At 33.1% G+C, this 12,977-nt stretch overlaps 1 protein-coding gene across 2 annotated transcripts in view; it reads left to right on the top strand.

The window, feature by feature from the left end:
* The window catches only part of LOC143250296 (cold shock domain-containing protein E1-like), a 49,742-nt gene that overhangs the window by 24,629 nt on the left and 12,136 nt on the right, over positions 1–12,977 (top strand). For both annotated transcript variants that reach the window (XM_076500756.1, XM_076500761.1), the window contains exons 9-13: positions 5,960–6,131; positions 7,254–7,397; positions 7,964–8,254; positions 9,200–9,384; positions 9,749–9,984. In XM_076500756.1, the coding sequence (XP_076356871.1) occupies positions 5,960–6,131; positions 7,254–7,397; positions 7,964–8,254; positions 9,200–9,384; positions 9,749–9,984 (1,028 nt within the window). The remainder of the gene's footprint in view (positions 1–5,959; positions 6,132–7,253; positions 7,398–7,963; positions 8,255–9,199; positions 9,385–9,748; positions 9,985–12,977) is intronic.

Raw genomic sequence — 12,977 nt, 5'->3', positions numbered from 1 at the left:
TAAAAATGGCCCTTCATAGGTCTGCCAGTACGTCTGTTGGACCTGATGATATTCATTATGACATGCTGCACCATCTATCTCCTGCTTCTCTTGATGTCCTTCTGATTGTTTTCAACCTGGTGCCAGGCTATTATTTTACCTTTCTCTAAGCCAGGGAAAGATCCCAAGATTCCTTCAAACTACCATCCAATTGCTTTGACGAGCTGTCTCTGTAAGACATTAGAAAGGATGGTTAATGCTCGTCTTGTTTGGTTCCTTGAATCAAACAACCTTCTCTCGCCCACTCAGTGTGGGTTCCGTCGACAGCACTCCACCACAGACCATCTAATTCGTCTTGAAACATCTATCAGAGGAAGCCTTTCTCAACCGCCAACATCTTGTATCAATATTCTTTGACATAGAGAAGGCTTACGACACAACATGGAGGTATGGCATTTTGCGAGACCTCCATACATATGGGTTACGTGGCCATCTACCCATGTTTATTAAAAAAATTTTTAATGGACAGGAGATTCTAAGTTCGTGTGGGTTCGACACTTGCCCGTTCTTTTGTACAGGAACTTGGAGTCCCTTAAGGCTGTGTCTTGAGTGTTACATTCTTCAGTATAAAGATAAATGCCATCACTGAACAACTCCCTCTCACTGTTGCGAATGGGCTGTATGTCGATGACTTTCACATCTCATGTCAGTTGTCAAACATGAGATATATTGAGCGGCAACTACAAACCGCCCTCAATTGTGTACGGAAGTGGACTCTGGTGAACGGCTTTAATTTCTCTCTCTCCAAATCTGTATGCATGCACTTTTGCCGTCGACAGGGTATTCACCCTGATCCTGAACTTCATATCGGTGAAGGTTTGCTGCCAGTGGTCCTGGAGACCAAGTTCTTGGGGCTTATCTTTGATCGTAAACTGACCGTTATACCACACTTAAAGCAGCTTCGGGTCAAATGCACAAGAGCACTGAACATCCCCGTGTTCTCTCTTCTACCAGTTGGGGGCAGATCGCTGTTCAATGTTAAAGGTATATCGTGCTCTTATTAGATCGAAACTCGATTATGGATCAATGGTCTATGGCTCTGCCAGACCCTCAGCCTTAAAGATGCTGGACCCCATTCATCACCAAGGACTTCTACTCTGCACTGGGGCTTTCCGTACCTCTCCAGTTCAAAGTATATACATTGAATCTCATGAACCTTCTCTACATCTTCGCCGTTTGCAACTATCTTTACAATATACTTCGAAACTTCATTCCTAACCAAAGCATCCCACCTAGAGTTGTGTTTTCCTTCCTCGGTGGGCAGTACTTTTTCAGAATAGACGATCTGTCATTGCTCCATTTGGCCATCGCATCCGGGCACAATTGGATGAATTGGGTCTGTCCTTGGATAACATTGCAGATTCCACAGGTTGGCCCATCCCACCATGGCTTATTACAGCTCCCAAATGTGACCTTTCTTTCAGTCACATAAAAAAGGCAGATACTCCAGATTGGAAGTACCGTTTTTTATTCAAAGAATATCTTTCAAACAATCATTCAGTTCCCATTTATACAGATGGTTCCAAATCAGGTAATTCAGTGGGCTCTGCTATGGTTTGCTATGGGTCAGTAGTTTGCGCGCAGAATCCCTTCTACAACTTCTGTGTTCACTGCTGAACTGTATGCCATATCTCTTGCCCTGGATCATATTGCAGCTGAGCAGTACTCCAACTGCACTATTTATACTGATTCGCTTAGTTCTATACATGCCTTGGAATCGCTACACGTTAGCTCACATCCTATTCTCGCTGATATTGAAACCAACTGGCCCATTTCTCATTAGCAGCTACTTCAATCCAGTTTTCTGGATACCAGGCCATGTTAGTATTCGAGGGAACGAGCTTGCAGACATGGCAGCTAAATATATCTGCTTCAGCACCATCACTCCTATGCCTATTCCGTGCATGGACTATGGTGTTGTCTTCAAGACTCGGCCGTGCCAGCTGGCAGTCCACTTGGAGTGAGCAGCGACAACAAACTTTTCAAATCAAACCCGAAATTGGACTTTGGCCATCTAGCTTCCGTAAAGTTCGGAAGGAGGAAGTTGTTCTCACTAGGCTACGCATTGGTCACAGTTTTTTAACTCATCGTTTTCTTTTATCTGGAACTGATGCAACAATGTGTAGTTTGTGTAACACTCAAATCACTATCAGCCACGTTTTACTTTCTTGCCATCGTTACAATTCTCAACGACGGCAATATTTTAAACATATTTTTTCCCAGGGTCTGTCTGTAACATTGGACAGAGTTATTGGTGATGGTGACTCTGTCCACCTTGATAATGTTTTTAATTTTTAATGGCCATTAATCTTTTTAATCTCATTTAAGTGTTGCATATTTATTCATTTCACCTTTTTAATTGTGGTTCCTTTTTTACAGTTTTAATCTCTCTCCTTCAATTTGACATTGGACAATGGCCAGAACATTAAATAACTCGACACCAGGACTGGAAAGGCCAACTTCAGGTGACTAACGCTACTGTTTGAACTATCCGTTTGAACTACTTGTTAGTTGTCCTGGCGAGTTGTTATTACACTTTTGCTGCATATCATTTCACACTTTTACTACTTAACTTTTTAGTACTGGCCATATTGACTCATAACCCAGAACCAGGACTGGAAAGACCAACTTCAGGTGACTGACGGTGGTTTTTATACTTACCTGTTAGTCTTCCTGGCGGGTTATGATCATTACCATTCTGCTACAGGTAGTCCTTTACAACTTTGTTGACTGGATGTCAGCATTGGTTTTTACGCCATTTTCTGTTTTAATTGCCGTTTTGCTTTTATCTTCAATTACTTTTACAAATTTTACTCCATTTACTTGACTTTTATCTTTTTACTGGACATTTGGCTACTCATTATTACGATTTTGTGGAGTGTCTTTAAAACTTCTATTCTTTTACATTTTGATAATAGCTGCTATGACACATAACCCGGAACCAGGACTGGAAAGGCCAACTTCAGGTGATTGATGGTGGTTCTTGAACTTACCTGTTAGTCTTCCTGGCGGGTTATGATCATTACCATTTGCTAGAGTAAATATTTTACAGCTTTGAAGACTGGATGTCACCATTGGTTTTTACACCATTTTCTGTTTTAATTGCTGTTTTGTTTTTACCTTCATTTACTTTTACAAATTTTACTCCATTTACTTGACTTTATCTTTTTACTGGACATTTGGCTACTCATTGTTACAATTTTGCTATGTTTCTTTTAAAACTTCTATTCTTTTACATTTTGATACTGGTTGCTATGACACATAACCCGAAACCAGGACTGGAAAGACCAACTTCAGGTGACTGACGGTGGTTCTTGAACTTTCCTGGCAGGTTATGATCATTACCTTTTTGCTAGAGTAAATACCTTACAACTTCTTATACTCTGCCTTCTAGCTTAACATTGTAGACTAGGTGTCAACATTGGTTTTATATTTTTTTGTTTTACCTTCATTTCCTTTTATCTCTATTACTACATTTATTTATTTTTTTTTACATTTTTGCTGAATGTCTGGTGTAGATAGCCTCACTGCTTTGTGCCATAAAACACTAAATCAATCAATCAATTGTCATCTAGAAATAATAAATATGCTAGACTTTTTCAAATATTGCCTTACAAAAAACCTTTTCTGTTTTTGTTGTTTTATATCCATGAAGTTTGAATTCAAGTTAATTATTCATTTAACACAAGTTTTTGCTTTTTTGAAAATATTATTATCCATAAATTTACTACTTCAGTTCCTATAATTGGATATTTTTGGGTTTTACCTAGCATGTTTGACTGCTCATAAATTATGTGTTGTAAATTTAAAATGTTTATGGTTGAACAGAAAGCAGTGATGAATTAAAGATCTGAAGTTATGACAATCATTAAATTGACAATAAATCAAAATCTGGTGGTAAATATTTGTTACCACATTTTAAAGAGGACAAATTGTTAACATCTTAATTTTTCTATATTTATAGTAATTTCACCTTTAATCTTGCTTTGTTCAGATATGAAATAAGTTCAGATAAAAAATATATATAAAGGTTTTTATATCATTCATTCATTTTTTTATTATTTCTTTTTTCATTAGAAGATTTTTAAACATAAGCCGAACTGTTTCCTCTCAGTTATCAGTGACTTTATGTAATGGAGGTCCTGGTATCTGTGAATAACATTGGATAACTTGAAAATGTTCACGTAATTTAATTACTTTCACTCGAATATATCTTCTCACATTTAATATTTGCAACAGACTAGCATAATATTAATGAAACATTATATAACTGAAGTATAGTGAACAGTAACAATTTAAGGTATTCATGGATAGTGAGATAACTTGAAGTATATTAGGTTAAGTTATGATAACCATTCGTATAATAAAAATTTCTATACTAGTTGATTAAGTATTGGAAATTTTCAGCCTACTGAAGGTCAGTATGTAAATATAACAACTTCTTTTCAGTAGTACTGTCTGAATGGGTAATGAGCAGGTATTATTAAGTAATTATCAAGTGATAAATAGTATTTATTTACACAACAGGAATATCCAATCCCTGTGATTGATTGTCGTAGATTCGTAATGATCAATTAAAATACAATATTTATTGATACCTCTATATTCAACAGTACTTTAAATTTTCATTCTTTTTTATTAAAGAGTTATTTAGTAACTATGTTCTTATAGTACTCTTCAAAAAATAAGGAACTTACTGTAGCTAAAATTTCATCCATTTATGTTTTTATCAGGACTTGTGTAGGCTGACAACTTCTAACTCTGACTTAATTCAAGGACTCTACTGTCTAGGGCTACTCTCAGGAACTAATTATTTTTTAGTTTAGTTTTTGTATGTCCTATTTGACATCTTGTGAAGAGGCCTGAGTGGGTTTGAACTGTTTAACCTGCATAAGGTAATTTCTTATAAGGGCTGGACTTTTTCCCTGAAGGATCTAGTTGCTTTCTCAAGAATTCTATCACCAGTAGGCCATTACCATGGATGACAAACTTGTTGAATGATACTTTGATGTATGTTTATTTGCATACTTGTTTATGGTATCTATTTAATTAATCTATATATGACCAAATGTTTACATAAATTGACAGAATAGTGTGGTTTCAGGCAAAAGGCAGAACATTATTCAGCCTGCATTTGAACTATAGATGTTTTCATTTATGTTACAATATAAAAAAAATAAAATAAAATTTTGTCACAGTTCTTGTACTTTTTTTCTTTCTTGCAGTACTTAACCTTCACATTACATTTTGGTTTATTGCTGTTTCCTGATTTTAACATGTAAAACATACCCCAATTGTTTCTTTGAAAATTACTTCAGCCTTTTTTCTAATAAGTTTATTTTGTTGTATTTAGCGACATTTATTGCAAATTGTTGTCATCAGTTGAAAACATATTCCAAGAAAACTGTTATCAAATTTCCAGACCAGTTGAAACAGCTTGAACAGCATTGTAATATGTGGTCTAAATTATTTGTTGGGATTGCATGATGAATCAGTAAAATATGATTTAATGAATGAAACTAAAAGCTAATATTAGATCAACCTTAAGTCTTAATTCTACCAACATATGTCTTTGCAGCAATTTTGTAGTTAAAATGCATTGTTTATTACTCTATACATCCTAGCTAATTTACATCTGTTTTACAAAACATGTCAAGAATTTAACAGTGTTTCTGGTGAAGCTGTCTTTTGAATAGTTAGAAAACAAGTTAGCTTGTTAAATTTATATGCTGACATCACTTAATGTTCCAAAACACAGTTGGTGATTGCTTATTTCCAGTAATGGCTTTTGTTGAAGAATAATGCCCATTGATATTTTTCCATCTATCTTTCTTTATGACAAAAATAAGAATAAATATTCATTATTTACCAACCCATTTTGTACATTATTTGTCTTTAAAAAATATCTTGTTTCTGTTAGGGATATGGATATTCCTTTCGGTGATAAAGACCCACTAGGGGATTTCACCTTACAAAAAGGCGACTGGGTTCGTTTCAAAATTGCTACTGATCGACGAGATAATCTTCAACGTGCCACCAATATTGAACTTCTTGATGAGAGTTTTCTAGTTTCAGGTGAACAGAGACAACAGGTAAGTTTTTTTCTTGGAATATAATGCCATCAAGTAAACTCTTAATGACAACAAAACTTTGTTTTGAAGATTAGAAGAGTAACAAATGTATGAAGAATTCTTGTATATTATAAATAAATATTTTTGTTTTGATTTATTAAGATTAAATTGATTTGTTTTATCATTTAGGTTCCCTCAATGATAGTTCTGGTCGTAATATGAATAATATCTTGTGAGGTTCAGCCAGCTTAGATGTGGATTAGTTCTAAATACATAATTTTGCTAGTGATACAAAGCTGTCTTTTATAATAAAAGTATAATAATAAACAATAAATCAAAATAAAAATGATGTTCAACATACAAAGTGTATAACAACAAATACTGTAAATAAAAGAAAAAATAAACTAAATATCTCACTTGGGAAAACTGTCAGTTTGAACAACTATCACAGAAGAACTTTGGTTGGAAAATGTGAACTTAGTATTACATATATGTCTTTTTGCATATTTTTTCTTGTCTGTTTTTTAATATAATAAATCCTTAAAACCTTCCTTTAACTACGTAACTAGGAATGTCTAGCACAGATAGCCCTTCTATAGATTTGAGCAAAAATTATTTAAAATGAGCCTAATATATATGAAACTGGTATTTTAAATAATAAGATATGTATAATAACTTAGGCTAATGGAGATGGGGGGTAAAACTGATGTATCATAGTGTGACCAAAATTCAGTATCTTAGTTATGACAAGTGAATCTAAGAACTAAAATTTTGTTTCAAGCTATTTTTGATTATTGGTTATTCATCATAAGTCGTATGTTGCTGAGTGTTTGTAATCTTAGGTTTAATTAAATTGTAGCAAAATTACTACTTTCCTCTCTCTCTTTTTTTTCACATTTTGATGATATTTTAAAATGTATTATTTGTGCAAAATTCCAACTTTTTAATTGTTTGCAGCTGAACATATGTTTCTGTTGACAGCCAGAGAAGAAAGAACTTAAGCATTATTCCCCAATGTTACAGCTTTTAAGAATTGTAAATGAAAATATTATAATATTTAATTTTGGCAGTTTGTTTTATGCAAAATTCAAACTTTTCCCAGTTCCTGTAAGTGATTAGTTTTAATCTCTTCTTTTTTTATAGGGAATCATATCAAACCTGAAAGAGTCTTTTGGGTTTATCAAGTGTGCCAACAGAGATTCTTGTGTTTATTTCCGATTTTCTGAACTTCTGAATCCAGATAATCCAGTCCACGTTCAAGACGAAGTAGAGTTCACTGTAACCAAGGTAAAACTTGTTTAGTGACAGTTAATATTATTAGTGTAATTATTACTTAGATTGGCTATTGGTATAGTACTTTAAAAGACTCGTGCACACTTACTTGAGAGAAACTACACAATCCACCATATCATTAGGAAATATTAAGGTACTTTAAAATGATATAATTATTGCAGCAAATACTGTTAGAATAACAGATGTGAGAAATTACCATAAGAATAGGAAGCTAGTGATTTTTCATGTTATCCAGTTTTGGATTTTCTGTTGAGGTTTACTAGTTTTTATGGTATAGAATTTGAGAAAAGCTATGTAAGCATCACTGAAAAAGAAATGGAAGATTCTAAATTTCAGGATATGATTCATACCCCATTATAGTAGCCACATTGGAAACTTGTTGATATATCAGATGCTTTAACACATTTGAGTGAAATTTAAATAATCTGCATTGTAGGTTAAAATGTATTAATTTTGTTAATATATATGCAAGTAATAAAATAATAACCAAAGTGTTAAACATTTTGAAAGGTTTTCTTGTACTGCTTTTTTTTTTTATTGCTGTGTTTTGGTTGTGATAGGACCCTGTTTCAGCAGGCCGTTCACACGCCATCAGAATTAAACAACTTCACCCTGGAACTGTTTGTTTAAACTTGAAGTCTTTGGAGGAAAATTCAGGGACTGGACAAAACATTGGTATTGTGGAAAAGATGTCTTCCAAACATTGGTCTTCAAAGAGTCCAAGTAAAGGGGATTCTGTGTCAAGCTGTACTAATAACGTCATTTCCATTTACAAAAATAGTGAAAAAGAAATAATTCATTGCCAACTAAAAGATTGTGACAGTCAGAACCAACCTAAATCAGGAGATAAAGTGAGTAAAAGGAGGGTTAAAACATTAAATTGTTTTTTAGTGTAACAAACACATTAAGTTTTATTTATTTTAATTCATCTGTTATTTCTTAGACACTTATAATGAAAAATTGTATTGAGAAAATAACTCATTTATAATATTAAAGTTTGAATAATCTACAATTTGATTCCAAACATGTGACGTAAATTCATAAAATAATAGTTCAGTAAAATTTTGAATGCATGTCAATAAGTGTGATGATATGGGCTTTGACCCTTGAGCCATTGCAAAAAAGTTAATAAAGTTAATGTCCATCATCTTTAAAGTAAAATTCAGTGAAGATTTGATTTTACAATCAGACTCTTAACCACACATTTTTATTGTTTGTACATATGTTTTTTCAGAGCATGCTTGCTTGTTTTGTAAATTTTATTATGACATGATTGGAAAAAGAATATTTGATCATTGTTTGAGAGTTGTATACATTTATTCATGAGTAATCATATAATGATTTAGAAGATGTAAAAGTGAATAAATATTTTCATTATAACCTTCTTGTGTAAAGAAAGTAATGGAATATCTAAAGACAAAGTTTAGTACAGATAATTTTCCTGTTTTTTATTCTAAATGAATGGCTGGGTAACTGAGACTGAGTGCTAAAAAGTTTTGTTTCATGATTTTTTTGTATGTGAGCCATTTATTCTATACTTTTCTGTTACATGAATTTTATTGAATGTGAAATAGTTGAAATTATATTTAATAAACTTTAAATATTTTCAATCTCATTTTACACATCCTTAATAATAGATATAATTGCTTGACCTAATAAATATTATATAATCAGTAACTCTGCCCCCCCCCCCAAAGAGTAATTAAAAATTTTTTGTGCCAATAACTGATGTATTTATGAAGCAACAGAAATATTAGTGTTTCTAATTTTGATTTAAAGAAAAGTTAAATTTTTAGGTGGAATTTACTATTAACACATCAAAAGTCAACAACCAGAAAATTGCTAATGATGTCAAAGTTGTCAGTCGACAAGTAAAAAATGGTCTTCGGTATGCACATCGTGGATTTATAGCAGCACTGAAAGACAGCTTTGGATTTATAGAAACTGAAGACCATAAAAGTGAAGTTTTCTTTCATTTCAGGTATAACAATAAATTGTTTGTTTTCATTGTATTTTGTTTAAAGCTTCTTTTGGAAAGTAAAGATCAAAACAGTTTATAAAGCAAAACTTGTGCTTCATATGATGAGATGGTTACATTTTTGTTTATTTTATAATGAAACATTTCAAACAATAGAAATGCATGATATTACAGGTGTAGATATAACTGTGTTTGTGTGCATACGTGTATGTAGAAAATTTCTTTAGATATTTGTATTCAGTGCTCTAGACTAGAAATGTGTGTATATTTATATCCTCAGACAGCAGTGAACAGCAATAATTTTTTGCCTAATGTGTATTTGCTTTAGTTTGTTAATTTGTTTTTATTGCATTCTTTAAACTTTCAGTGTTTTTGATGGTAATCCTTCTCAGTTGGAGCTGGGACAAGAGGTTGCCTATGGGGTAACACAAAAAGGTGGTAAACAGAGTGCTGAGTGTGTTCGCAAGCTTGCTCCAGGATTAATTCCAGCTAAAGAGATTTATCCAGAAATTTTAAATGGAACTGTTTATCGTACCTTACGTTCTTTTAACCCAGAACAGGAGGAATATTCTGGACTTATTGCTCTGAATAATGCAGGTGAAGGTTAGTATTCCTATGTTATTACCTTTTTTGTAAATGACACAGCAAACATTTTAAATCGTGGTTCTTGCTTTGATAGAGCATGTTTTGAACACTATAAAGGTTACCTTTTAATTTACATCTAGAAAATATAAATTTCCCAAAGAATTAGATTTTGCTTACTATTTGTGATTAATTTTTGCATTATTCTTTGATAAAACTCAGCCTATATTTACTACCTATAAATTCACAGATGCTTGAAACAAGTTGTCGACTTTCAAATTTATTGTGATTTTGGTGCGTTGTAATTTTTCTCTTCCATAATTGCTCTGAACAATCCATGTCAATGATAAAATCCACTGATAGAGAAAATTATGTATTTAGAAACAGCTGGTATGGGTAAAGAAAGCACTAATAGAGAAGCGAACAATGTCTTGACCTTCTTTGGTTATCATCATGTTCACAAAGAAAGAAAGGGTTACTGACCGGTAGCTGACCACATGTTCAAATGTGGTTGTGTAATTAAGTGTAGGAATGTGGAGGGCATGCTTAGATGTTGGATATATTTATTAATATAGGTATAAAGGTGTTCCTTGTATTGGCTTATTTTTGGCTTGAGTTGTTGTATAAATAAGGCTTTTTTAATTTTGCATTTGTTTATGTTTGTTTCTTTATTTAGTATTGGGGTGTTTTCTATGGTTATGTTGTGTTTATTTGATTTGCAGTGTTCGAAAGCGTGTGAAGGTGACTTTTTGTGTTCTGTGAATCTGATTTCCATTTTTCTATTATTATTGATGTTGATGATGTATTGTTTTATTTTGTCTAATTCGTCGTTAATTTTATCTGGTGAGCACAGTTTCATGGCTGTGTTTATTTGGTACAGATATGTAGACTACACGATTGTGGGATTCAAATCTACAGAACACATACTTAATTTTTCAATCACATTACCTCTATACATCCCAACATTAACTTCACATGTGAACAGGAAGAAAGCAATCAAATATCATTTCTTAACCTCAAAATTACAAGAACCGATACACAATTTAAAACAGGAATCCACCGAAAAATCACCCATACTGGCCTATACATTCCTTGGGACTCAGCACATGAAACAAAACAAAAACTCAACATACTAAGAAACCAAATAAACACAGCCATAAAACTATGCTCACCAGATAAAATTAACGATGAATTAGACAAAATAAAACAATACTTCATCAACATCAACAAGTTTCCTCCACAAACCGTAGAAAACATTATACACATACACACCTAGACAAAAAGCAAAATCAACTACCAAATAAATATGCCCCATGATTTAAAAAATCACTAAATTATATACAGCTGCATACTATATATTGCTGACATCAGCAGAAAAATAACCAACATTTGGCAAAAACTAGCAACAAAATGACATTCCAGTTAATACCAAATTTACTCAAAAACCAGACACAACTAAGATTTATACAATGTAAAAACTACACTTGAAAACACAATACCAGCATTATTTATAAAATACAATGCAATAACTGCCACAACTTGGAGAAACAAGTAGAAAAATTGAAATCAGATTCAAAGAACACAAAAAGTCACCTTCACACGTTTTGAACACTGCAAATCAAATAAACACAACATAACCATAGAAAACACCCAAATACTAAATAAAGAAACAAACAAATTCAAAATTAAAGAAGCCTTAGTTATACAACAACTCAAGCCCAAAATAAACCAATACAAAGGAACACCATTATACCCGTATTAATAAATAAATATATCCAACATCTAAGCATGTCCTGTACATTTCTACACTCAATTACATGACCGCCTTCAAACATGTGGTCAGCTTCCGGTCAGTAACCCTTTCTTTCTTTGTGAACCTGACGATGACTAAAGAAGGTCGAAACATTGTTCGCTTCTCTATAGTGGCTTTGCATGTGATGTCACTGATCACATGATTTCAATGCTGATTCCATATTGGTAGGCAACATAGTTGACCATATGTATGGATGTATACAGTGTGAACTGTGACTGCGTGGTATAAATGTCATTAGTGATATCAGATCAATCTTCAATATGAATAGACCTATATGTTTATATGATTATGCAAAAGGCTTGAGTAATAATGATCGGGATCGTTATATTGATAACATCAGTGCCATCAAAGTCGACCTATATCTGATATCGCCTGAAAATCTCACCAGTTTCGTTGATGTCCATCGAAAGCCTAACATTCAGTATAATGACATTTATCATTACCTCATTAACATCATCATACACTGGAGAGTAACTGAAGTTCTACAAGAGCCTGGAAGCCTACAAGTTTTTTACAGCTGGGTGGATGCATGAAGTGTTGCAAGCAAGGATAGTCACAGATGCACAACCTCTCTTTATCAAAGCCAAAATAAATGTTTTTTACTTACCTGAGCACCAACTTAGTTACCCACAAGAGTTTGTTGGAGCTTTTTTCGTGAGATAACTGTCAACAAAACAGAGTTAACATGTATTAAATATTTATATATTCAGTTTAAATACAATTTAATGCCTCCTCACAAATATCCCTACTACTACTCATACAAAATAATTTTTATTATTTAATAAATTTAATTATTCAGGGAGAGCAATATTTTCAGTTCTCAATTGCTGACACTCTGTAAAGTTTTAACATCAGATGTACTAAGATCAGTCTGTATGGAAATCTCTCTGGCTATGTCTGGAATTTGAGGTTCCACACAATACTCAGGAGCAGAAGCAGACATGGACAGCAGAGACTGGTCAGTTTCACTCTGGGACACCACTGAAACAAAATGAAAACTACTTGTGATTGATTTATATATATATATTCATGTTTTTTAAATGATTATCAGAAACCTAAACATAAAGTACTTCCTGGATCTCGGTCTTGTCTGTTCTGACAACCAACAGCTACGCATGGTCAAAATAATTCAGAACTGTTATGAGAAACAAACTGCTGACCAGCTAACTGAGGTGCACTGATGCGGCATCTAGCTTACCAT

The sequence above is a fragment of the Tachypleus tridentatus genome, chromosome 1, assembly GCF_004210375.1.
Source record: "Tachypleus tridentatus isolate NWPU-2018 chromosome 1, ASM421037v1, whole genome shotgun sequence".
Classification (NCBI taxonomy): Eukaryota; Metazoa; Arthropoda; class Merostomata; order Xiphosura; family Limulidae; genus Tachypleus; species Tachypleus tridentatus.
The sequence above is the reverse complement of the archived record's forward strand: the minus strand, read 5'-3'. Positions and strand labels throughout refer to the sequence as shown.